The sequence below is a fragment of the Curcuma longa genome, chromosome 8 (genome assembly GCF_044706935.1).
Source record: "Curcuma longa cultivar G26 ecotype Majalengka, Jawa Barat chromosome 8, ITB_CL_G26_1.1, whole genome shotgun sequence".
Taxonomy (NCBI): domain Eukaryota; kingdom Viridiplantae; phylum Streptophyta; class Magnoliopsida; order Zingiberales; family Zingiberaceae; genus Curcuma; species Curcuma longa.
In genome coordinates this window covers 11,689,016-11,713,926 of record NC_133868.1, presented here as the reverse complement: position 1 = coordinate 11,713,926, position 24,911 = coordinate 11,689,016, and the positions used below count along the sequence as shown (strand labels likewise).

At 38.4% G+C, this 24,911-nt stretch overlaps 2 protein-coding genes and 1 pseudogene across 2 annotated transcripts; 2 read left to right on the top strand and 1 right to left on the bottom strand.

Moving 5' to 3' along the window:
- Window positions 1–815: 815 nt before the first annotated feature.
- LOC141834035 (uncharacterized) lies at window positions 816–1,865 on the bottom strand. Its single transcript, XM_074721494.1, has one exon. It carries the CDS (start codon window positions 1,863–1,865, stop codon window positions 816–818), a length of 1,050 nt encoding a protein of 349 aa, XP_074577595.1.
- Window positions 1,866–2,385: 520 nt separating this feature from the next.
- Window positions 2,386–2,495, top strand: LOC141834234 (small nucleolar RNA R71; annotated as a pseudogene).
- A 16,033-nt stretch (window positions 2,496–18,528) lies between these two features.
- LOC141832886 (uncharacterized) lies at window positions 18,529–19,464 on the top strand. Its single transcript, XM_074720245.1, has one exon. The coding sequence runs from the start codon at window positions 18,529–18,531 to the stop codon at window positions 19,462–19,464; it is 936 nt and encodes a 311-aa protein (XP_074576346.1).
- The last annotated feature ends 5,447 nt before the right edge of the window (window positions 19,465–24,911 follow it).

Below are 24,911 nucleotides of genomic sequence, written 5' to 3'. Positions count from 1 at the left end.
ACATATTTTGCAGGGACCAAAATGCAACATTTGCTTCGGATGAACAGTGTCCGAGGCGCCTTGAACGCCCTGCAAAAGATCCACGCATGGATGCAAGGTTTACCGGGATAAATGTTTAGCAGGATAAACCTTGATGCATGGTTTACCGTGGATGCATGCATGGTTTAGCATGCATGGTTCATTGTAGATCATGGTTTACTGATTGCATGGATGCAAGGTTTACCATGGATTATGGTTCATGCATGCAAGGTTGATGGATGCAATGCGTGCAAGGATGCATGGATTGGTGGATTTAACGTGTATGCAAACCTATTAATGATTTGGATTGCAATGTTTATGGATTAATTTGAACTTTGCATTATAAAGCAAAAAGGCACCGACGTGGAGAGCTTCAAGGCAAATGAACCCATTATAAAAGCAAGGGTGGCAGCAGCGAACAAATAAATGAATTTTTCAAATCCTTCTTCCTTAAACGTGCTGCCAACAGAAGCTCATTGCTTTCTTCTTCAACGTGCTGCCAAAAAAGCTTCAACAACCTGTTCTGCCTTGCTTCGACAAACGTGCTGCCTCAAAGACCATTTCAAGGTTTTCATTTATTATAGCATTGGTATAATTCTTGTATTACTTATTTTATAAAGATATTATAGTTGTTGCCCATCGAAAGCGATCAACGATCGCGGGCCTTGGAGTAGGAGTCGCTCAAGGCTCCGAACCAAGTAAATCTTGGTGTCTCTGTGTCTTTTTTTTTTTTTTATTCCGCTGCGTTTGTTTTACTCGTACGATTCCGAAACGAACGAAATAGCCGCGAGCGCTATTCACCCCCCCTCTAGCGCGATCTCGATCCAACAGGACAGCTTGTGATTCTTCACGTCAATTTTTGCCCCTACAGTGGCTAAGAATGGCCTCCCCAAAATAATCAGAATTGACGGATCCTCTTCCATGTCAAGCACAACGAAATCGGTAGGAATAGTGAATCCTCCAACTTCTACCGGCACATCCTCCACTATACCCATCGGATATCTACAAGAATGATCTGCTAGTTGGATGGCCATGGTGGTGAGTTTGAGATCCGTATGCCCACATTTCACACTTGTCGTATAGGGGATTATACTGACGCTTGCTCCTAAGTCACAGAATGTCCTACCAATAGTCATCATACCAATTTTGCACGGGATGGTAAAGCTTCCTGGATCTTTGAGTTTGGGAGGAAGTTTGTTGTTGAGAATTATTGCGCTGACTTCCTTCGTTAGAGCTATAGTATGCTTGGCCTCTGTTATCTTTTTGGTTGACATTAGCCCCTTGATAAATTTGGCGAACTGAGGCATCTCGACAAGAGCGTCGAGAAGGGGAATGTCCAAAGTGATGTCTTTGACTAGGTTGTATAACTTCTCGAACTCAGCATCTTTTTGTTTGTACATGAGCCTCTGGGGGAAAGGTATGTTGCACACTAAAGTCTTCTTTGATGGTTCCTCAGCGGGTGTAGCGGTCTCAACTTCTTCCAATTTGTCTTCAACAATCGGTGTAGAGGAAGGAGGTTGCTCGGCGGCTGTCGTGCATGAAATACCCTCCAAAGGAGCAGTCCCTTGAGGCTCCTTGCCCTTCAAGATCCGTCTGCTCCTCAGCTCAATAGCCTTGCAGTGCTCCATAGGGTTGAAGTCTGGCTTTCCTGGAAGTGCACCCACTTGCCTTGATGAAAGAGAAGAACTGAGCTGTGTCATTTGCGTTTCTTGCATCTTCAACCTCTTGTCATGGTCATCTAATTTTTCATTGATCTTTACCATATCACCTTGAAGTTGAGTGAACATTTGTCGGCTCTCTGTCCTCTGCTCCTCCAACATCTTCAGAATTTTCTGGGTGTCTGACATCTCTTCATTTTGCTTCGGCGCAGATTGATAGGACGACCCTTGGTTGTTGCGATAAGAGAAGTTTGGGTGATTCCTCCAACCTGGATTATATGTATTTGAGTATGGGTTGTTTCTTTGATTGAATGTACCAATGGCATCACATTATTCAAATTGAGCGACCTGCGCTTGAAATAATCCCACTTGGCACATCTCCTTTGTATGACTTGAATCTCCACAAAGTTCACATGATATGGATACCGCATTAACCTTGTTGACGTTCATATTATCAAATCTCTTGTTGAGGGCATCCATCTGTGCAGTTAACAGAGTAAGAGTGTCCACCTCGTACTTTCCAGGAGTTTTTGCATGATTACCTCTCTCGGTAGCCCATTGGTGATGGTTGAGGGCCACACTCTCAATTATGTCTTCGGCTTCCTCCAAGCTCTTGTTCATTAAGGCACCTCCTGCAGCGGAATCCAAATATACCTTCGTTTGATAGTTGATCCCATTGTAGAATGTGTGAAGGACAAGCCATTTTTCCAATCCGTGGTGTGGGCACTGTCTCAACATCCCTTTGAATCGGTCCCAAGCTTCAAATAAAGATTCACCATCCAATTGCGTGAAGCTTGAAATCATGTTGCGCATGTGGGTTGTCTTACTTGGGGGATAGAATTTGTTGAGAAAAACTTGTTCGCATTGTTCCCAAGTAGTGATGTTGTTCGGTGGAAGAGAGGCAAGCCAAGATCTTGCCCTATCTCTGAGTGAGAATTTGAATAGCATGAGTCTAACTGTGTCCAAACCAACTCCGTTAATTCTCATGGTGCTGCAATTATCTGAAAAGTTTTTCAAATGTAGATTGGGGTCCTCGTTTGGTCCGCCCCCAAATTGATTCTGCTGGATCATGGAGATAAATGCAGGCTTGATCTCGAAATTATTTGCTTCTATGGTTGGACGGGCGATGCTGGATGACACTCCTCTCGCATAAGGTGCAACATAGTCCTTCAAAGGTTTGTTAGCCATCGTTTCTGGTGTATGTTCTTGTGTGTCCAACCTCTGAAATTGAAGCCTCCTTCGCAAGGTTCTTTCGATTTCTAGATCGAAAGGAAACTCTGCTTGTTTGGACCTACGCATGCACACCAAAAGAAAATGTTATTATGCTTTCAGAAAAGAATTTAAATAGAATAGAAAGTGAATGAATGGAAGAAAGAATGTGGTGGAAAGACTCTAAATGTAAAAGTCTAATGAAAAATAGCGCACAGTCCCCGGCAACGGCGCTAAAAACTTGATAGGCTCCCACAAGAGTACGGTTGTCGTCAAGTAATAAAAAATTATCGAATCCACAGAGGACCATGGAATTAATCACTAGACTAGCACAAAAAGAGTTGCGAAACGAATGGGTTTTGGTGTTGGGGTGAGAAAGAAGGAGAACTGAAGGACCTAATCCTCGAACGAAAGGGAATCAACTATATGGCAGGTATGGAAAACGATCCTAGGATTTCAAATTCCTTGAGAATTATGGCTGATAGTATCATGGATGTTTTGCTATTCCTCAATGTTTATATCAATGTAGGGATTCTAACCAAGCTACCCAATTAGACCTTGTCAAGTTTCATCAGAATTAAATCATGAATCTCTAATGTTATGATCACTAGTTCGAGATGATACCTAAATAGCCCGATTTTATAACTCTCCCGTTGTCACCGGACACTCCGGCAATACTATTGGTATCCTACCCTCTGTCACTGAGTACCCAATTAAGGACCTCTTTCTAGTAATCAATAACTGTTAGTTATCCCTCATGAGAATTTGTTACAGTTTAAGAATCTCCTCGAAAAGTTCAATTAAAAAGGTTCACCTCCTGTCACAAGGCACCCCGGTCATACGATCCTAAGATTTCCTATAAACTGTAATTCACTCCCATCCATATGAAATCAAGCCTTCAAAATATCACCAAATACGCACGAGACACAATTTCATATAACAAAGTATAAGCATGTCATAGAAGATAGCAAATACAAATCCATCGAATACAATCATCCATTACATCTCAATTCCTCCTACATCCTAGAATCTAAGAGATCTACTCCATGACGGAGGGAATACAATTCGAGAAGGAAGAGGAAGAATTCATCTTTGTTCCAAAATCCAAGAAAGAAAAGGAAAAAGGACTTATCAATATGTGCGGGTCTTCCTTGAATTGTGATCTCCTCGTCGTCGGTGGATGGAAGCGGCGGAGTAGCCTCGGGAAGATGGATGTGATGGCGAATTCTCCTTCAGAACGTGGTTACAGCGCCTCCTTGTTGTCCTCTGACGGCTCCCCCTCAAAAGGGTTTCAAAAAGATGTTTAAATAGGCTCCTGGCACGACATGGTCGTGTTTCATGGAACGACACGACGTGTTTCGTGGAACGGCTGAAAAAAATTAGCCCGAACTCTTCGCTGGCACGGTCATGCCTGGTAGGCACGACCCGAAGTAGGTTTGATTCTAAGAGGTAGGCACGACCTCCAGCAACTGAGACTTTGTTTCTGGGGCATGGTCGTGCCTTGTAGGCACGGCTAGCTTGCTTTTGAGTTGAGAGTACGATCATGCTTGGTGGCATGGCATGGAGCAGCTGCTCTTCTGAGAGCATGGCACGATCGTGCCTTGTAGGCATGGTCCAGTCTTGGCTTGTGTTGTTCTTCTTTATTTTCGCCTTGTTTCACGTCCGATTTCCATCCTGCAAATGCAAAAGTACGAGAGCAGACCTCCAAACTAGAAAATAGAGAAAATGTACCTAGTGCATGAATAAAGGATGCGATAAACATAGAGTATCAACATGAAAATGCATAAAGATGTCAAATAAAAGTAGTAAAAATATATGCATACCCTATACACATCACATTAGTATCTCCTTAGTTGGGGTCCACCTAGATGAGGATAAGATCTTGTCGTGGAGATGGGGGAACCGACCTCGGCCTGAGCAGGCAGCCGAGGATGAGGAGGATGATATTGACTTAGCAGACCTCCTGCAGATTCCTCCACCTCCACCTCTTATCACTCTAGAGCAGAGAGTGATCAAACTTAAGGAGATAGCCACCAGGCTTCAGTCACCAACCTGCACAAGTTAGTTACCACATATCAATAGACTGTGACTTGTCAGTATAAGAGTTTGGAGGAGCGAAACCAGACTAGGCATATTGAGATAATGGACATGCTCAGATCATGGGACATGGGCCACCCTCCTCCACCTCCAGTAGACCCCATTAGTTTTTCTCTTTTCGATTATATTGAACTGTAGTTTGATTCCAATTGGTATTATGTTGACTTTATATATTTGAGGTTGACTCACGCTTATTTATATTAATTCAGTTCTTATCTATTTTGTTAAGTTAACTAATTAGGAATGTGTTTAATAGACTAGAGGTCAATTGTCAAAATTATCTTTCTGTTATAAATTTTTTAAAATTCATAATTTTTTAAATCTAATATTAAATCTACTTGTACTTATATTTTTAAAAAATTTTAAAATTGTTTACTTATGATTTTAAAAAACCTATTTTTAGGAAATATATTTTTAAAATTATGATTTCAAAATAAAGGAAATCTAGACTTAGCCTAGACACTCTCAGTAGAGAGCATGAACCTATAGGTTTAGGCTACCCGCATCTCACAAAGCACATTAGACTTAATTTTCTTGTGTATTGTGAAATCTTAACTTGACTGACTTAGTGAAAACTGTTATTTTATAATAGTCAGCTAGTAATAATAAGTTAGACATGTGAATAAATGATAAATTAATAGATGTCTAATCTTTCTTATATTTATTATGTAGACATCATGATTGGACTCAAATCTAATTTTTTTTATTTGATAATGTCTTTTACAAGTAGTTTGCCAAAACTTCTTATAAATTTCAAAAAACTTTAAAAGTTTTTACAAAAAACCCCACCCTCAATATTTTTTATATTTTTTATTATGTCAAAGGGGGGAGAGAACATAATTTCAAAGTTTTCTCTAAAAAATTATCAAAATTTTATTCTTAGTCTTTTTCAAGAGAAGTATCTTTAAAAGTATTTTCAAAAGTAAAGTAATTTTATAAAATATTTTTATAATATTTTCAAACCTAACTGTGTTAAAACACTAAAGTTCTACTTGGATGGTTCTTAGACTCAAATTGATAAAATGAAAGAACTATGTCAAGTTCAAGGGGAGAGATAAAAATTATTTTTAAAATATTTTAAGTATACTTTAATTTCAAGGGGAGATATTGAATTAAGGGGAGACTAATTTTATGACTCGAGATTTTTTTGAAATGGCTATTTTCTAAATAAAGTGTTTTTACTTAACTTTGAATCGAGGTTGTCATAATCAAAAAGGGAGAGATTGTTGGTGTTCGAATCGTAATTTTGATCATGGCAAAGGGTTCAAGTTAAGCTTGTGGTGTTTATTAACGAGTTGAAATGAGTATGCAGGAAGCATAGGGAAGTCCTAATTGCGGCTGAGTAAGAAAGTTCTAGTCTGGAGGACGGGCAAGGAAGTTCGGATCAGGAGGACTGGGCAGGAATACTTAACAGATCAAAGCACTAGGCGAAAAGTCTAGGCGAGTCAGGAGATCGGACGTCCAACGGAGGAAAGTCCTTGGGGCTGAGGATCGGATGCTGAGCAAAAGTCCAACTAGGTCTGGAGGACTGGACGGTTGGTAGATATAATTTTTCCTAAGAAGAGTAGGTGAGGACGTATTTGCTAGAAGGGAATAGTAGGCGTCGGTCTGAGTTAGAATTTCATTGAAAATCTAAAAGTCAATACTAGACAGTTGATAGACTATCTATTTCCTACTATAGATGTTCTGCACTAACTCTGTGATACAGCAATTAAGGGACTAGAACTTTGAGTTTCAAGCGCCCCTATTTGGATCCAGGGGACTGGACAATCTAGGAGCCCTGAAGGGATCCAATGCTTGGACTTCAGTCAATCGAGCCAGCGAGGCTGATGAGGTAGCGTGCTTGAAGTGGTCAAGACACCTCTGCTACTAGGCGGTCGGAGATGGATAAGGCACGGTGAAGTCAAAACTGATCCGGCAACCTTCACGTCAGCATCCAGGCACTCAGAAGGGAATAAGCGCCCGAAGATGCCAAGTCAGCATCGGAAGAAGATCGAGAGGATGATGTGGAGGTACCTGGAAGGAGTTCCTAGTGCCCAGATTATCTTATAAAAGTAGCTGCAAGGGGAAACCCTAGAGCACTCAATCACGCAACTTCAACATATGTTCTACATGCGACTAAAGCACTCAAGACGTCATCGTAATGCTAGAAAGTTGCACTGACAATGAAGCAAACTTCTCATTTACATTGTGGGAAACATTTACTTTTTACCTTTAATTTTTGTACTTAACTTATTAGGATAAAAAGCTTACCGATCCTAAACTTTGTAAAAGGTGAAACTCTCTCTTGAAAGAGGAGACTTTATTAGCGGATTGTCCGTCGTAAATGGTCAAGGACCGTGGGCCTTGGAGTAGCAGCCAGTTGCTATGAACCAAGTAAAAATAAATGTGTTAAGTTTATTTTTGTTGTGCATTTACTTACTCTGGTTATGTGAAGTTTTCTGCATCTATGAAAAAGCAACAAACTCGCTATTCACCCCCTCCTTTAGTGCTCACTTCGATCCTACATATTCAATGGTTGTACAAGAAGTAGTATGGTTAAGAAAGTTCCTGAAGCATCTGAAGATTGCTGAGAATAGTGGGAGTTCTATTATAGTATACTACGACAATTAAGTTGCTATAACTTTTTCTAAGGTTCCCTAATATCACAGCAATGACAAGCACATAGCTATTAAGTATAATTTTATAAGGGATATTATTGATAAGAAAAAGATAATTCTTAAGTATATCCCTACACGTGTTATGCTTGCTAATCATTTTACTAAGTCATTGACTAAAGAGTCATTTCAAGGACATGTGAAATCTTTGGGACTTCGAAGAATATAACACATTTAAAGACAATAAAATAATTGATCTATTTAGTGTATAAGTTATTATTACATTTAGAGAAAGTCTCGGTGAACATGTTAGTGGGTTGAGATTGGTCCTCTCACATGGACAATCATCTCTATTTGTTAAATATAAATAGAGGTAAGATCATTGCTTATAGGACAACTAATAATGTTGTGAATGGAGACATACCTGTAAGTTAGGGTTGCCTTGATAGTTATATCAAGATGAGATCATTTATGAATTAGTAATGATCGAAGTAAATGTACTCATCATTTACTAAACCTGCTAAAAGCCAGATTAGAACTCATGAGTTGAACTCGAGATTAGGCATTGAGAATGTCTAGATCAAAATCTGTACGATGTTTAAGAAAAATATACTCTCTTTGTTGGTACAAGACACACTAAATCTTGCCTAGAGTTTTGATGTTTAACAATACACCTAGGTCTGATCAGTTTAACCGAGGGGTTGATCCAAACAGGACCTGATGTTTGGATGTGAGAGAAGTCTACTCAAATCAGATGACTAGCGAGAAGGCCTAGTCGATTAGACTAAGCAGTGAAAGTTCTGATCTGGAAGATTGGGCAAGGAAAGTCTTGGTGAGTGAAGCTAGGCAATGGAAGTCCTGATTTGGAGGATCAGGTAAGGGAAAGTCCTAGTTGTAGGCTAGGCAAAGGGAAGTCCTGATTTGGAGGATCAGGCAGAAGTCTTAGCAGGTCGAGTGTACCAGGTGCAAGTCCATGCAGTGTGAAGAGGATCGGGAAGCATGGTCAAAGTCCAATCGAGTACGGTCAGGAGGTCCAGAGGGTTGGTGAAGTCTGGGCGGTCTGAAGGACTGAGCGCAGCAGAAAATTCCTAGGGGCCGAGGATCATGGCTAAGTGGGAAGTCCAACAAGTCTGGAAGCAAAACTTCTCCCGAGTGGAGTGAGTAAGGGCGCGTTCCCGGAGTGGAACAGTGAGCGTCAGACTAACACAAGATTTTGGTAGAAATTTGAAGTTAGACCCACAGGATAAGGTTTAGGTTATTTTGTTTACTTGTATGCTTGTCTTACAGGAATCAGGAGCTGGAAGCAAGAGGGAGAAAGCAGAAGTAAAGCAAAGAAAGATAACTGAACCAAGTCCGGGATCAACTCAGGTCAAAACTAAGTAAACTAGTTTCAGTCGACCTGAGTTTCGCTCCAGTCGACCTGAGTCGCTCCAGTCGACCTGAGTGTCACTCCAATCAACCTAAGTGGCTGAAGCCAATCCAACCGCGAAAAAAGAGGATGGTGCCTAAGTGGGGTCGACCTGAGATAGACTCAAGTCGACCTAAGCATGCTATAAAAGGAGGAGCGATGTGCACAACCAGAAAATCAATCTAGAAGTCATCCTTCCTTGTTAGTGGTGATTCGGAATGCGAACGGAGCCAAGATCTTGCAACCGGGGAAGATCCAAGAGGAGTGCAAGGCGCTCAGGACTTCCAGATTGGTAGCAACTTTGTTTGGTTCTTTCTTTTACTGTCTTACTTTGCATTTACTTTTATTATCTTAGACTATAAGACTGGTTTCTCCACCTCCGAATAACGTTCGGAAAGGAGACCACTAGTGGATAGACACTTCTCGTACATAGGCCTTGGATGTACTAACCCTGGGGGATTAAAAACCAAGTAAATCTGCGAGTCCCCTGCTATTTAATTCCGCTGCTTATTGATTTCTGTTAGAACGAAAATGAACAAACGAAAAGCGACAACACGCTATTCACCCCTCTAGCGTGTTACAATGATTCTACACTCTTTTGTAGTAAAGAAAATAGCATCGTAGCATGTGATTCATACCACATGTGTTGTAGCAACAATAAGGGTAGTAGGAGAATGGATTAATACTTCTCTACTAGGTGAGACCCTTGAGATTATAAGTTAATCTCAATTTTACCCTAAGTGACTATTTAGCTATTTACTTAAAATTTTAATCAGTATCTACTACTTTAGCATATATTCTAATAACTATAGCTGATTCAGTTTATGGAACATTACTAAAGAAGCAACTAATTAAAATGAATGAATTCTAACTAAAAGGAAGATTAAACTAGATTTACATCTTTGATATTTATTCATTGGTCGACCAATTATTTTTTTTAGTACATAAAATGTGATTGTGAATAATTATATTAATTATAGATATTGAACATTCTCTTGATTAATAGTGATTATGAGGGATTAGAGATGTTCTTATTGATATAAATAATTTAATCTAGATAAATGTAAGATATTGATGTTTCTTGTAAAGCGGCTATATAGAGTGTAACAACTTTCTTAGCATTGATCGCTCTATGTGCTTGCTATCACACAAATCATTTTTCCTTAAGTATGAATTGGATCTTATATTAGTCTTTATGACTAATTAATCTTCTGTCTTATATTATGGCTTGACTTGGAGGAGTGGGAGATATTGGTAGTGGGAGACTTGGGTAGTTTCTAAAACTGCCCACTTACCCCATATATTGCTCCATCATATATAAATGTCCAAGACAAAAGAGAGAAAATGGGATGTTGCTTTCTTGCAAGAGAAGAGCATCTGAGCATGAAGGATTTGGTTCGTAAAATCTATAAAGGATTGTTCGTCTAGTAATCGTCCTTCTAATGAAAAACATGAGGTGCAAGCTTGATGAGGCATCTGTTGTAAGTGTTTACAGTTGTAATCATGAATTTCATGCATTAGAATCAACATATTTTGACTCTCAATTAGTTGTTTATAAAATTATTTTCATTTAAGGAAGAGTGATTAGTTAAAGTGTATGGAGCAATATCAGAAAGCAAAGTCTAATTATGAATAAGTTGTACTACACCATATCTCTCATGAAGAAAATGACAAGGTTGATTGGCTGGCCAACCTAGCTAGTTTTTTAATAGATTAGTTTTCAAGGGTCCCTCTGCGCTTTGATTCTAATGCTTCACTGATGATACAAGTAGAAGAGTTGGAGCCAATTAGTTGATCAGATTAGCAGGCAAAGTTGATGACCTATCTTCGAAAAGGGACTCTACTAGTGGACAGACATCAATCCTTAGCCCTCAAAAAGAATGCTCAATATTTCTTACTAATTGAGGGAATATTGTACAAGAGATCATTTAGTTGCCCCTTACTAAGGTGTCTAGGGTCGAAGGAGGCCGAGTGCATCCTACGAGAGAACCGTGAAGGTTGTTGTGGAAACCATTTGAGCAGTAAAGCACTTGTTTGTGAAGAATTGATGGCCAGTTACTTTTGGCGTACTATAGCTCAGGATGCTGCTCAACTGGTTAAGATTTGTAGGTCATGTTAAGTTCACAATTGAATATCTACTCGGCCAGTGGAATTAATGAAAGTGGCAGGCAGTGTCTAAATATTGTCAACCAAAATAGCTATGGAAGCACTCTGAGTATAGAGTTATAAACCAAATAGCAATGAGGAACAAAAAAGAGCAAAATTGGATTTAATAGGGGAACAACGAGAAGTAGCTCAAGTACTGATGGAGGTGTATCGATGGTGTATTAGTCGAATCTTCAACCAAAAGGTAGTTCCTCAATTATACCAAGTCGGGGATCTGGTTTTATGTAAGGCAAATCCAACAAGAAAAGTCAAGAAGTTATGATCCAAGTGGCGAGGTCCGTATAAGCGGTAAGTAAGGTGGTTGGAAGAGCCTATTATCTTCAGGATGTTCAAGGGAAAAAGTTGCCTAGACCCTGGAATATTATGCACCTACAACCTTATTTTAGTTAATTACATCAATCCAGTTTCTCATGTACTAATATTCCTAAAAGCATTTGTATGTTTTTTGCAAATCCTAATTTCAAGAAAGAGTTCAAGAAAGAAAGGGACTGTTATAAAAAGATCGACATCGAGTCGACAACCTTCTGAGTCCTTGACTCGGTTGCGTCATAAAGCCCAAATTGCTTGGACAAGACTTCTTAGCCTTCGTCTCGATTGTGCAAAGATAAATCTACTTTGCATTAGCAACCTTTCGAGTCCTTGGCTCGATTGCATAATAAAGTCTGACCTTGAGTTAGCAACCTTCCGAGTCCTTGTCTTGGTTGCATAGTAAAGTCTAACCCTAAGTTAGCAACCTTCTGAATCCTTGGCTCGATTGTGTAACAAAGTTCAAACTGATTCAGCAAGGCTTCTGAGCCTTTGTCTCAATTTCACAAAGATAAGCTCAGACTGCATCAACAACCTTCTGAGTCTTTGGCTAGATTGTGTAGTAAAGACCGTGGCCTTGAGTCAGCAACCTTTCGAGTCCTTGGCTCAGTTGCATATTAAAGCCCAAATTGATTCAACAAGCCTTCCGAGTCCTATGCTTGGTTGTGTAGTAAAGCCCTACCCTAAGTCGGCAACCTTCCAAGTCCTTGGCCCTTACTAAGGTGTATAGGGTCGGAGGAGGTCAAGTGCATCCTGCAGGAGATCCGTGAAGGTTGTTTTGGAACTCATTTGGGCAGTAAAGCACTTATTCACAAACCATTAAAGGTCAGTTACTTTGGCCTACTATGGCTCGAGATGTTGCCCAACTAGTTAAGATCCCCCCGAGGATGGATTTGGTAGGGCCTATGCCTACGCCCCCTCCCCTTTGCAAAAGAATTTCTTAATAGTGGTTGTGGATTATTTTTTATAAATAGGTAGAAGCTGAACTATTGGCAAGAATTACTGAAGAAACTGTGATCAAATTTTTATGGAAGACATTATATGTCTCATCAGTGATAATGGAAAATAGTTGTAAGGGAATAAGATAAGGGGTTGTCAAGAATTGAAGATTGAGCAAGCATTAATCTCAGTGGCCTATCCTCAGGCTAATAGACAAGTTGAGGTTACTAATAGAGACATTATGCAAGAACTGAAGATCAAGTTAAATTTGGCTAAGGGAAATTGGGTTGAAGAGTTGCTCGGGATCTTATGGGCACATCGAACCATAATCAAAACTTCTAAGGGGAGACTCCTCATAGCTTAGTCTATGGAAGTGAAGCAATACTGCTAGTCGAAACACTGTGGAAAGCACCCGAGTATAGACTTATAAATCAAATAACAACGTGGAACAAAAAAGAGCAAAATTGGATTTAATAGGAGAATATCGAGAAGGAGCTCAAGTATGGATGGAGGTATATTGACGGTGTATCAATTGGATCTTCAACCACGGTGGTTCCTCGATCTTTCCAAATCGGGGATTTGGTTTTATGTAAAGAAAATTCAATAGGAGAAGTTAAGAAGTTATGGTCCACGTGGGAAGGTCCGTATAAAGTGGTAAGCAAGGTGGTTGAAGGAGCTTATTATCTTCAGGGGGATCAAGGGAAAATGTTGCCTAGACCCTGAAATATTATACAACTACGACCTTATTTGTTAATTACATCCATTCAGTTTCTCATGTTCTAATATTCCTAAAAGTGTTTGTATGTTTTTAGCAAATCCCAATTCCAAGAAAAAGTTCAAGAAAGAAAGGGTCCATTATAAAAAGCCCGACTCCGAGTCAGCAATCTTCTAAGTCCTTGACTCGGTTGTGTAATAAAGTCTAAATTGCTTCGACAAGCCTTTTTAGTCTTTGTCTTGGTTGTGCAATGATAAACCCGGACTACATCGACAACCTTCCGAATCCTTGGCTCAATTGCATAGTAAAGTTCAACCCTGAGTTGGCAACCTTTTGAGTTCTTGGCTCAGTTGTGTAATAAAGTCAGAATTGATTTGGCAAGCCTTCTAAGTCTTTGACTTGGTTGCGCAAAGATAAGCCTAGACTGCATCGTCAACCTTTTGAGTCCATGGCTTGATTATGTTGTAAAACCTAACCCTGAATCAACAACCTTCTGAGTCCTTGGCTCGATTGCTTATTAAAGCTCGAAGTGATTCGGCAAGCCTTTCGAGTCTTTGTCTAGGTTGCACAAAGATAAACTCGGACTATATCAATAACCTTCTGAGTCCTTGTCTTGGTTGCATAGTAAAGCCCGACCTTGAGTCGGCAACCTTCCAAGCCCTTAGCTCGATTGTGTATTAAAGCCCAAACTGATTCGGCAAGTCTTTCGAGTCTTTGTCTTAATTGCACAAAGATAAGCTCGGACTACCTCAATAACCTTCCAATCCTTAGCTCGGTTGCGTAGTAAAGCCTGACCATGAGTCAACAACTTTTTGAGTCCTTGGCTCGATTCCGTAATAAAATCAAACTGATTATGTAGACCCTGAGTCTTTGTCTCGATTGCACAAAGTTAAGTCTAAACTGGGTCGGCAACCTCCCAAGCCTTGGACTCGGTTGGGCAGTTATCAATCTAAATTGATTCAATAACCTTTTGCGTCTTTAATACTAAGTTCGGCTCTAGTTAAGCATTTGAAGGACCAATCCCATGCTAGTGACTTTTCAAATTTTTGCTCGGGGATACTATCAAACCTTTGGCTCAAATTCAAAATGGTGTTCAATAAGCGTTTAAGTTGTGTTTGGTTACATATCCAATATTCCCCTTGTTGCTAACAAATTGATTATTTTTTGGATCATGAACATAGTGATTCTTTCAAAATGTTAAGCTCGATAATATATAGATCGTTTGGTATCCCGACAGTTACAATTTTTGGATATTTGGACTCGACAAAACTTAAATTTTAATATATAATACCTTCTAGCAAACTGTGAGAAATTTATATGTTTGGAGATCTAGGAAAATATTTTGAAGTTTGATATGGTAGCATCGTCATAAATACTTAGAAAGGAAACATGGTTGTAGTACCCATTTAAAAATATTACATAAAAAAAATTAAAAGGCCTTAATCGGACTTGATCACCTCAAAGGCCTTAGGGGGATAATTGAGTAAGACTTCTTCATAGTCCAGAACGTTATCAGGTTGGCCAGCAAGAGTATATTCTTGATCCTTAAATTGTTTTACTACCTCTTGAAAGCCCAATTAGAAGTAGACTCTGGTCTTGGTCGCCATCTTCTCGATCAGTTGTTCTTATTGAACCTTCCATTTTTCTCCCTCGGTCAACTTGAGTTCCTTTAACTCCCACTCGCAATAGCTGTTTCCTTAGACGACTCTAGGAGGCCATGGGCCAACATGCTTATATGTTGACTGGCATCTCGGAGTTGAGAGACTAAGGAATCAAAGCTATTAGTAGTTTGTTTGGACACTTCTACTGATAGGTTTTTAAGAATAGAAAGGTATCCTAGGCTCCAAGTGAAATGGACCTGACAAACCCTTATTTTTTGATCAGCTTCTTCGATTCCAATTCTTGGGCTCACTGCTTGGATAGCTCTCGTTTTAGATGGTTTTCCAAATCAATATGGCGGTTGATGGCTCCAGCTTGGAAGATCTTAAAATGACGTAAGAATTCTTAGTGACCCGCCAGTGCCTATGAAATAGAAAATAATTTTTAAAAAAATAATAATGAGGGCAATCATTTACAAGACATTCCTTACCAAATTCAGACCATAGTAGAGTTGCTCTGTTGTGGGGAAAGATTTTCTTGGTGTTGTATGCACAACTCGTCATGGGATTGATGGGTAAAATGCTCGCGGGGATCAGAATATTGTATTTTAGATAGGACATGGGTAGGTAACTCTTGGGGAGGTGAATAGATGACAATGTCGGTAACGGAGACCATGGACTTAGGGAATTATTGAGTCAAAAATTGGTGTTTGTTCTAAAATTATCAAAGTCTTGGGGGAAGTAGATTTTGGCTCAAAACTTTTGGATAATAGGGATCTCAAAGTACGATGGTCCTCACATGAAGAGTCTAATTGAGAATGAGTCGGGTTGGTAGTCGAGGTGCGGAAGAAAAGACTGACTAGGTGGGGACAGAAGCAGACTCAATTAGAATGGGATTAGCTTCTTTCAAGTCAAAAGGAGGAAAAGTAGTAGGAGACAGGTCAATGTGATCTATATGAATTATGATGGGGGTTGTTCAGGTTGTTCGATCACTATCTCGAGCTCGGGATTTTCAACAAAAAGTTATTGTGAAGGTTGAGAAGTGGTTGGGGAACGTTCATATTGTTTCATGCGCATGCAAGGTAGGACAAATTTTGAAGAAGACTTGACACTTGGTTCAGATGATAGGCTAGTGGGGGATGGACGTTTGCTCGATCGACTAGGTTGCATTATGTTTTCTATAGCAAAGAAGAAAGTTGTAAGTTAGGAGCAAAATAATGTTAACAATGACAATTAATAAAGCACCTATAGGTTCTAGGTTAATAGATTTGGAGGGAGAGAGTTCTAAGTGGGATAGAAGTTGATCATTCAGGAGAACAGAGACAGAGGGTGGAGATAAAGTGGCAATGAGCTCGGGTGATCTTCACATTAGGAAGAGGGGGGAGTTCCATCACCCAAGTGGACGAAAGAGGAAGAGGGGAGTTCAAGTGTGCAAAGAAGATGTTTTTTCATCCCTTGCGGGAAGAGGACATATCAGTTAAAAATTGACAGTCGGGATGGACCATGAAATAAAACACCCCTGGCTCCTCCATTTTTAGTTGATAAAAATAATGAAACAGAAGGGGTAATAATGGGAGGTCAATGTGTTTGAAGATGATGATAGTCTTGGCTAAGATTCAAAAGGAGTTAGAGGCGACTCGGGCTAGTTGGTTTAGATGGATTTTGAAAATGACAGTCAAATGGATATAGATAGAAGGGATTGGAAGACAAAGCCCCACTTCGAATTGGCCTACAAAGAAAGCAGCAATATTGGAGGGGGCTGATGGGAGAGATTTGAGGATTTAGTAAGCATCAATTGGATTCCTTCCTCAATGTACTCATTATTATGGACAGAAAAAAGAAATGTCAAGTTCATTTTGCTCTCAGTAGTTTCAAACCAGGAAGAAGAAATAGTGAGGGTTTTGATTTTTGGGTGAGAAGAGGCCATAGGAATAGGGGAAGAAAATGGGTAGAATGAAGAAGTGTACTTGCTAAGGGGAGGAGAAGAGTGGTCGTTGGAGAAGAAGCAGAGAATGGAAATTAAACAGAGAAGCAGTGGACGAGAGAAGTTAGGGTTGGGATATTTGAAGAAGAAGAGGAATGTGTCGGAACGTGCAAGCGAGTTGCGTGGATCTTGAGTTTATCTGAGGGTAAAGATTTATAGGAAGCACAGATAATAAAGTAAGTTGCGGTATGATCGGATTCGCTATGCTGATTAACCCGCTAAACACTCAACTATTTCAGTTTTAATTGAATTCAGATTCTGGGGCAAAGAGGCCAGATAAATACATAGTTGTTTAGATTTTTAATTGAATTTGGATTTCGGCACAGAAGAGCCCAATGAATGCTCGACTGCAGATCTTATTCGTAGACTCTTCGTGATATTCTGTCTGACTGACGCGTCCATCAAAACTTGGGCTTGGCGTATGGGTTTCTATATGAGACACAAACCCGAGTGTTCAGAAAATGGGTTCGGAGTCTTACGACGCTCGGGGATCGGGTTCGTAGTCTTACAGCGGTCGGGGATCAGGTTTGAAATCTTACGATGCCTGAGAAGCGAGTTCAGAGTTTTACAGTGCTCGGGAAGTGGGTTTGAAGTCTTACGGTGAACGGGAATCAAGTTTAGAGTCTCACGGCACTTAGGAATCAGGTTCGGAGGCTTACAATGCTCAAGAATTAGAGTCATAAAGAATTTACGCATTGCAATAGATGAATTTACACATCATAAAGAATGACGTTACATGATAAAAGTTATAAAAGAAGCATGATAATCAGAAAATAGATATACTTGCTTTTTCATACATTTATCTACTATAATTCTATTATTTTTTATTTTCGTCATCTTACTTAAATATCAGAGGATCTTTGTCGGGACTAAACCGACACCCTCTGACTTTATATTGACTTTGAGTAAAAATTCTTCTACTCGATATAGAGAAGATGAGGAGTGCCTTGCCACCAACATCCAAGAAGTGCTAAAGCTTCTAAATTCTACCATATCAATTAATAACAATCAAAATTCAAATAACACTTGTTTATTTTATCAATCTTGTTAGCACACAAGCTAATTTGATAATTGACTTGAAGCGTTAAACTGGTTGGCTCGGACCATCATGATCTTTTAAACACAACACTCCAAGCAGAACACATTCAAATTTGTTTATCTAAAAGAGTTTTTTTAATTCAAGCAAACGCTATCTTTCTTTTTTTTACATGTTAAAAAATAAAAAACACGAATGATTATAAATTTTAAAATATGGATGATTTCCCATATTTAAAAAGAAATATTTTAATATAAAAATCTAACAACCTATATCCTGTGATATTTTTTATAATTCTCAATCATAAGGACATGTTTTAAAACATTGAAAAAAAAAAACAAAAAAAAACATGAGCATCATCCAAATTATAAACAAAAACATCAATCAACACAGAGGAACTGCTTACGTGATTATGCTACTAGTCAACCCAACATTCCCCGCAAGGAATACTCAAGACAACCACCAACCTCGCCGGCATGCCTCGCCCACAATCATTCCATTCCATTATCATAATGTTTGAGCTCCAAAACTGTCTGGTTTGCTCAAAAGGAGAGCTTTCGCCCTCGTTTCATTAATCAATTTCTTCAAAGGGCCTTAACCACGTTGTCGCCGGCCTCATCCCTCTCATGTCCTTTGCAAAAGTGGAACGCCACTGCTAGCTCCTCATCATGCTCCATCTCCACCACGTTCATGGTTGCCGGAGCCTAGCTAGACTTAATGAACGAACGAATGAGTGAGTGAGTGAACCATGCATATAGCCAGCTAGCTCAGCCAAGAGTTGATGAACCACCTCGTGAATGGCTCTTCCTCTCGGTCCTCGCTTCCTTTTCCTGCTCCTCATCCAGGTCCTCGTCCCTCCCCCTTCGCTTCAACTCCAGTTGGACCCCGGCCTCATCGACCGCATCGTCCGGGATTCCGCCTTCCGGTCCTACCTCGTCGATCACCAGAAGACCGCCGTTGTCTACAACGTCTCGCTGCCTCCCAGCGTCGCCGGCGTCGAGGCGGCCACCGTGCGCTTCAGGACCGGCAGCTTGCGGCGGCACGGAGCCGCCGTCGGGGATTTCCGGGTCGCGCCGGGCGTCGTCGTGCGCCCGCGCTCGAGGAGGCTCGTCGTGGTGGCGCAGAACTTGGGCGACCTCTCCTCTGCCTACGACGGCTACAGGAACATCTCAGGGTTCCGCCTGGTCTCGCCGGTGCTGGGCCTCCTCTTCTACAGAGCGGCGAGCGTGCGCAACGCCAGCGTCCCGCCGGAGCTGGAAATCTTGGCGACCAGGGGGCCCATCACGGTGGACTTCTCCGGGTTGTCACGCTGCTCGCGGGGGTCGAGAGTGCTCTGCGCGCTCTTCGAATCGGACGGCAACTTGAGCCTATCGAACGCCACGCGCGGCGGCACCGTGTGCAGGGCGCGAACCCAGGGACATTTCGCTCTCGTCGTCGAGTCGGCTGGCATCGGCGGGAGTGGAGGGGAGATGGAGATGGAGATGAAGCTGAGCGGGTGGAAGGTGGTGGTGGTGAGTGTGGCGGCGGGCGCCTTCAGCTCGGTGCTGCTGGGGCTTGTGGTGGTGGCGGTGGTGACGGCGCAGCGGAAGAGGATGAGGACGGCGGAGATGGAGAGGAGGGCGTACGAGGACGAGGCGTTGCAGGTGTCGATGGTGGGTCATGTCAGGGCGCCCACCGCCGCGGTGGTTCGGACGGCGCCCTGCCTGGAGAATGACGTCGCGCCATCTTGGTGACCCTCAACTCAACGTCAGCAAAAATCTTGATTATCGATCGCATTCTTTTCTATTGATTTACATAAGCAGAGTCCACGGCGACTCCTGTAGCCTGTTCCTATCCCTACTCTCGATCTAGAGAAAATTTAATTTTAGCCTCTGTAATCTCTGCAGTCTTTTCTAGCAAAGAAAAATGCACTTAATGTTTAAATTATTAATTTAGTTTTAATCTGCTGCTGCTGCTGTAGAAATACTCTTTTGTTGAAAAGATTTTATTTGGTTATAAATTTTATCTTAAGTTGACATTGTATATTTATTAAAATTTTAATTATGTATTGTAAAGATTTTATTTTAATTATAAATTATTTCTTATTAAGTGATATATATTTGTTGAAATTTTAATTATGCATAATTTTTTATTTTATTTAAGTGGTAAGTACATAATTAATGTGTATATTATATTTTTTATTGAGTGCATAATTGTTACACCGGGATATGGTTGAATTCGTTAATGTGGAGCAGACTTGTTGCAGTGGACATGATCAAATCTCGACAAAATCGAGATCATGTACTCTCTTGTAGTGGCACATGATTTTAATTTCTAACAATTAGTATCAACTTTTACCTTGATATAATTTTTAATCAAATAAATTTTTTTAAAAAATATGTTCATGATTTCTTTTTTCCTTTGCCTAAATTTGTTAGTCGAAAGCACACAATTTAAAAAATTGGTCTGAAAAAATTGCAACTTGCTTGTATGATTTGATCATTGTTTTCTGACAAATTGGTTCGATTTTCAACCATTTAAGAGAAAGTGATCGAGGAGAATGGTCAATTAAAGTATGCTCAACGTATTAGTTGGGTAATCGACCACCATAAGCCGTCGTTGGTCGAAATCAGATATCATGATCGCACGACCTATAATTTTCAAAAAAAATACATTATGGGCCCTAAGTCTTTATAATCGATTATAAGCCCTAGGGATTTTTCAATTTAAGGTGTTGTTTGAAATTTTTTTGAAAATTTTAAATTTGATATTTGAAAATATTATCCTTCCAAAATTATGAATATTTATTTTCTTAGAGTAAATTTATATATGATATATCAATTATTGTGAATTTTTCTTGATATACATATGATTTGATGTTATGCTCACAAATTATACATGCAAATTATTAAAAATTTTGACTTATGAAGATTCATTAGAATAATTAAGCTTAATAAGAATTATAAGATGACATCAGAAGATATGATCCAAGAGAATTATTCATAGACTAGTCTTGTTGATGCTCCCACCTTGACTAACACCTGAGGTACTAGTCTACTTGGGAACATTGCTCTGTCTAAGGAGGTTAGTTTTTAAAGAGGTCAAGCCTTACCAATACTTCCTGGGTGCACTCTTGGAAAGTATTGATTGTGTTAATAAATAATTACTATATAAAGATTAAGAAAAGTTAAAATGTTATCTAGTGAACCGTATAATTTTAAATAATTAAGGTTTGATCATAGCACCCTTAATTATGCAAAATTATACATTAAGTAGATTATGATTACATAATGGGCATAAATTGTAATCAATTATATAAATATAATAAATTTTACACCACATGGATCTTTGTTATATTTATATGATTAATTAGAATAAAACATCAAATTATATTTGCTCCCACAAGAGTTAAAGAAACTATAATTTGATAGTTTTATTATAAAGTTATAGTAAAATCTAATTGAATTCAAATGTTAGCCCATAGATAAATTTTATGTCACTAGATTTTTATCTAAACATGATTTACATTGGTAAAATATGACATTTTCTTCAAAAAAAAATTAATAAGCATGTATTTAATTTATACAACACATCTTGCGAATTTCTTTGATATGCATTGTGATAATATCTCCGAACTCAAGAGTGATAACTATAAAATCTGAAAGAAAAGAATTCTCTTTTATTTGAGTGGTTGGATATTGATTATGTGAAATCCGTCACTTTAGCGACCCCACGACCATCTGTGAGGAGGTAAATCGAGAAACTGCAGTTGGTCACAACGTAGGGGGGTATTGCCTCGCTTCGCCAGGATTCGAACCCTTGTCCTCTTTTGCAAGTCTGTTACGTCGTAACCAACTCAGCTATACCCCGGGGGCGTCATGATTTATCACAATCTTAAGGATTGGCTCAATGATGATAATGAGTCTCCTATAAATAGTGGTCTTTAGGATCCCTAAATATACACGCCTTAAGAATAATAGCATCATCTATAAGTTTGAAGTGTTTAGAAAGCTCTAAAGTATTAAGCAGGATTAAAGTGGCGTTCAAAGTGTTCTTCAAATATCAATGGCTGGAGGTAACAATCAATCATTTTTAGCATTCAAGTATCATGTTTATTTAATACAAAGCATGATTTAAATTTCTAACAGTTGTTATCAGAGCAACTTTTACCTTCGCTTTGATATAATTTTTAATCAAATAAATTTTTTTAAAAAATATGTTCATGATTTCCTTTTTCTTCGCTTGGATTTGTCGATTGAAAGCACACGTCGGGTTGACCATTAAGCACTGTTGGTCAAAATTTATTGTAAAAAAAAATTGATCTAAAAAATCATAACTTTCCTTGTGCAATTTGGCCACCGTTTTCCGACAAATTGGTTTGATTTTTGGCCATTCAAGAGAAGGTAACCGAGAAGAATGGTCAATTAAAGTATGTTCAACGTATTGGTTGGGGTAATCGACCGCCATAAGTCATCATTGGTCGAAATCAGATATCATGATCTCGCAACCTATAATTTTTTTAAAATTATATTATGGGCCCTAAGTCTGTATAATCTATTATGAGCCTTGGGGATTTTTCAATTTAAGGGGTTGTTTGAATTTTTTTTTTGAAATTTCTAAATTTGGTATTTGAAAATATTATCATTCCAAAATTATGAATATTTTCTTAGAATAAAGTTACATATGATATTCAATTATTATGAATTTTTTTCTTGATATATATATATATGATTTGATATTACGCTCACAAATTATACATGTAAATTAAGTTGAAAATTTTGACTCATTATTTGAATATTTAAGCTTAATAGGAATTATAAGGTGATGTCAGAAGACATCATCCGAAGGAGTTATTCATAGACTAGTCTTGTTGCTCCCATCTTGGGTTAATGCTTGAGGTACTAGTTTGCCTAGTAACTTGCTCTGTCTAAGGAGGTTGGTTTTTAAAGAGGTCAAGCCCTACCAATCTTTCTTAAGAGTACTCTTGGAAAGTATTAATTTGTCAATAAATAATTATTATATAAAGATTAAGAAAAGTCAAAATTTTATCTATTGAATCATATAATTTTAAATAATTAAGGTTTGGCCATAGCACCCTTAATTATGTAAAATTATATATTAAGTAGATTAGGATTACATAATGGACATAAATTATAATTAATTATATAAACATAACAAATTTTACCCCATATGGATCTTTGTTATATTTATATGATTAATTAGAATAAAACATCAAATTATATTTTCTTAATTTACCCATAGGAGAGTTATAGAAAATATAATTTGATAATTTTATTATAAAGTTATAGTAAAATTTAATTGAATTAAAACTTTAGCCCACGAGTAAGTTTTATGCCACTAGATTTTTCTCTAAATATGATTTACATTGGTAAAATATGACATATTCTTTTAAAAAAAAAAGTTAATAAGCATCTATTTAATTTATGCAACATAATCTTTGAATTTCTTTAATATGCATTGTGGTATCTCCGAACTCAAGAGTGACAACTATAAAGTCTGGACAAAAAGAATTCTCCTTTATTTGGGTGGTTGGACATTAACTATGTTATAAGAAAAGATGAACCACATGTTTTTAATGAAATTAGGATTCCTGATGAGATTGGCCTTCATGAAAAATAGGAGTGATCTAATCGTCTCTGTGTAATGTTTATAAAGACCAAAACCTCTATTGGTATTCGTGGTTCTGTTGAGGAGCATGAAAAAGTCAAGGACCTACTTAAGGCAATTCATGAACAATTTGCAACTTTTGACAAGGCTCTTACTAGCACCCTAATAATGAAATTCTTATGGCTCACTAAAGTGAAAGGTGTACGAGGGCACATTATGAAGACGAGGGATATAGTGGCTCGATTGAAGACACTCGAGGTGGAAATATCTGAAATTTTCCTTGTGCACTATATCTTATACACTCTTCCTCATCAATATGGTTCTTTCAAAATTTCCTACAATACACATAAGGATAAGTGGTCAATCAATGAGTTAATGATCATATGTGTACAAGAGGAACGAAAGTTGTAGATGAAATGAGTGATAATGTTCTTATGACTGCACAAGGGAAGCCACAACAACAAGCTAAAGTCAAGGGAAAAGGGAAAGGAAAGATTCCACCTCAACCTGACATCAAAATGAATACAAGTGTTTCTTCTATAAAAAATGGAGCACATGAAGAAGGATTGTTTCAAATTTAAAGATTGATTTGAAAAGAAAGGTATTCCTATCTCATTCGTCTGTTATGAATCCAATATAGTCAGTATGATTTATAACACTTGGTGGATTGATTCTGGTTTTACAATCCATGTCAAAAATACCTTGCAAGGTATGCAAAGTCTAAGAAAGTCAGTAGGATGTGAGCGGAGCATCTATTTTGGAAATAAGATATGCTCACATATGGAAGCAATTGGAACATGCATTTTAATTTTGGATAGTGGTTTTGTTTTGAAATTGGAAAAAATATTTTATATTCCTAATTTTGTAAGAAATTTAATTTATATTTAAAGACTTGTACCATTTGGATACTCTTTTAGATTTTTAAGTAATTCTATGAATTTATTGTATAAATCCAATCTTGTTGAAAATGGTACAATGATTGAGGTCTTTATTCAATATATTTGTAAAATAATAACAATACCACTATGTATATTCAAATGGATATTAAAAGATGTGTTATAAATGAGGATTCCTCTACTTTATAGCATAGGAGATTAGGACATATCTCCATAAAGTGGATTAAAAGATTAGTAAATGATTGAGTACCTAGTACTTTAGATTTTGTTATTTTTGAGACTTATGTGGACTGCATAAAGGGAAAGCAGACCAACAACAAAAGGGGTGCCAAGAGGAGTATTAAAATATTGGAGATCATACATTCAGATATATGTAGTCCAGACATGGATATACATGATCTGAAATACTTTATCTCTTTCATTGATAATTACTCATAATATATGTATATTTACCTGCTTCATAATAAGAGTGAAGCATTAAATGTCTTTAAGATATTTAAGACAAAGGTATAAAAATAGTGTGGAAAACAAATTAAGATCATCAGAACAGATAAAGGTAGAAATACTATGGTAACTACACTAAGAGTGGACAAGCACTTGGTCCATTTGTGAAGTTTCTTCAAGAAAATGAGATTGTTGCCTAATACACCATGTATGGTTCAACAGACCAGAATGGT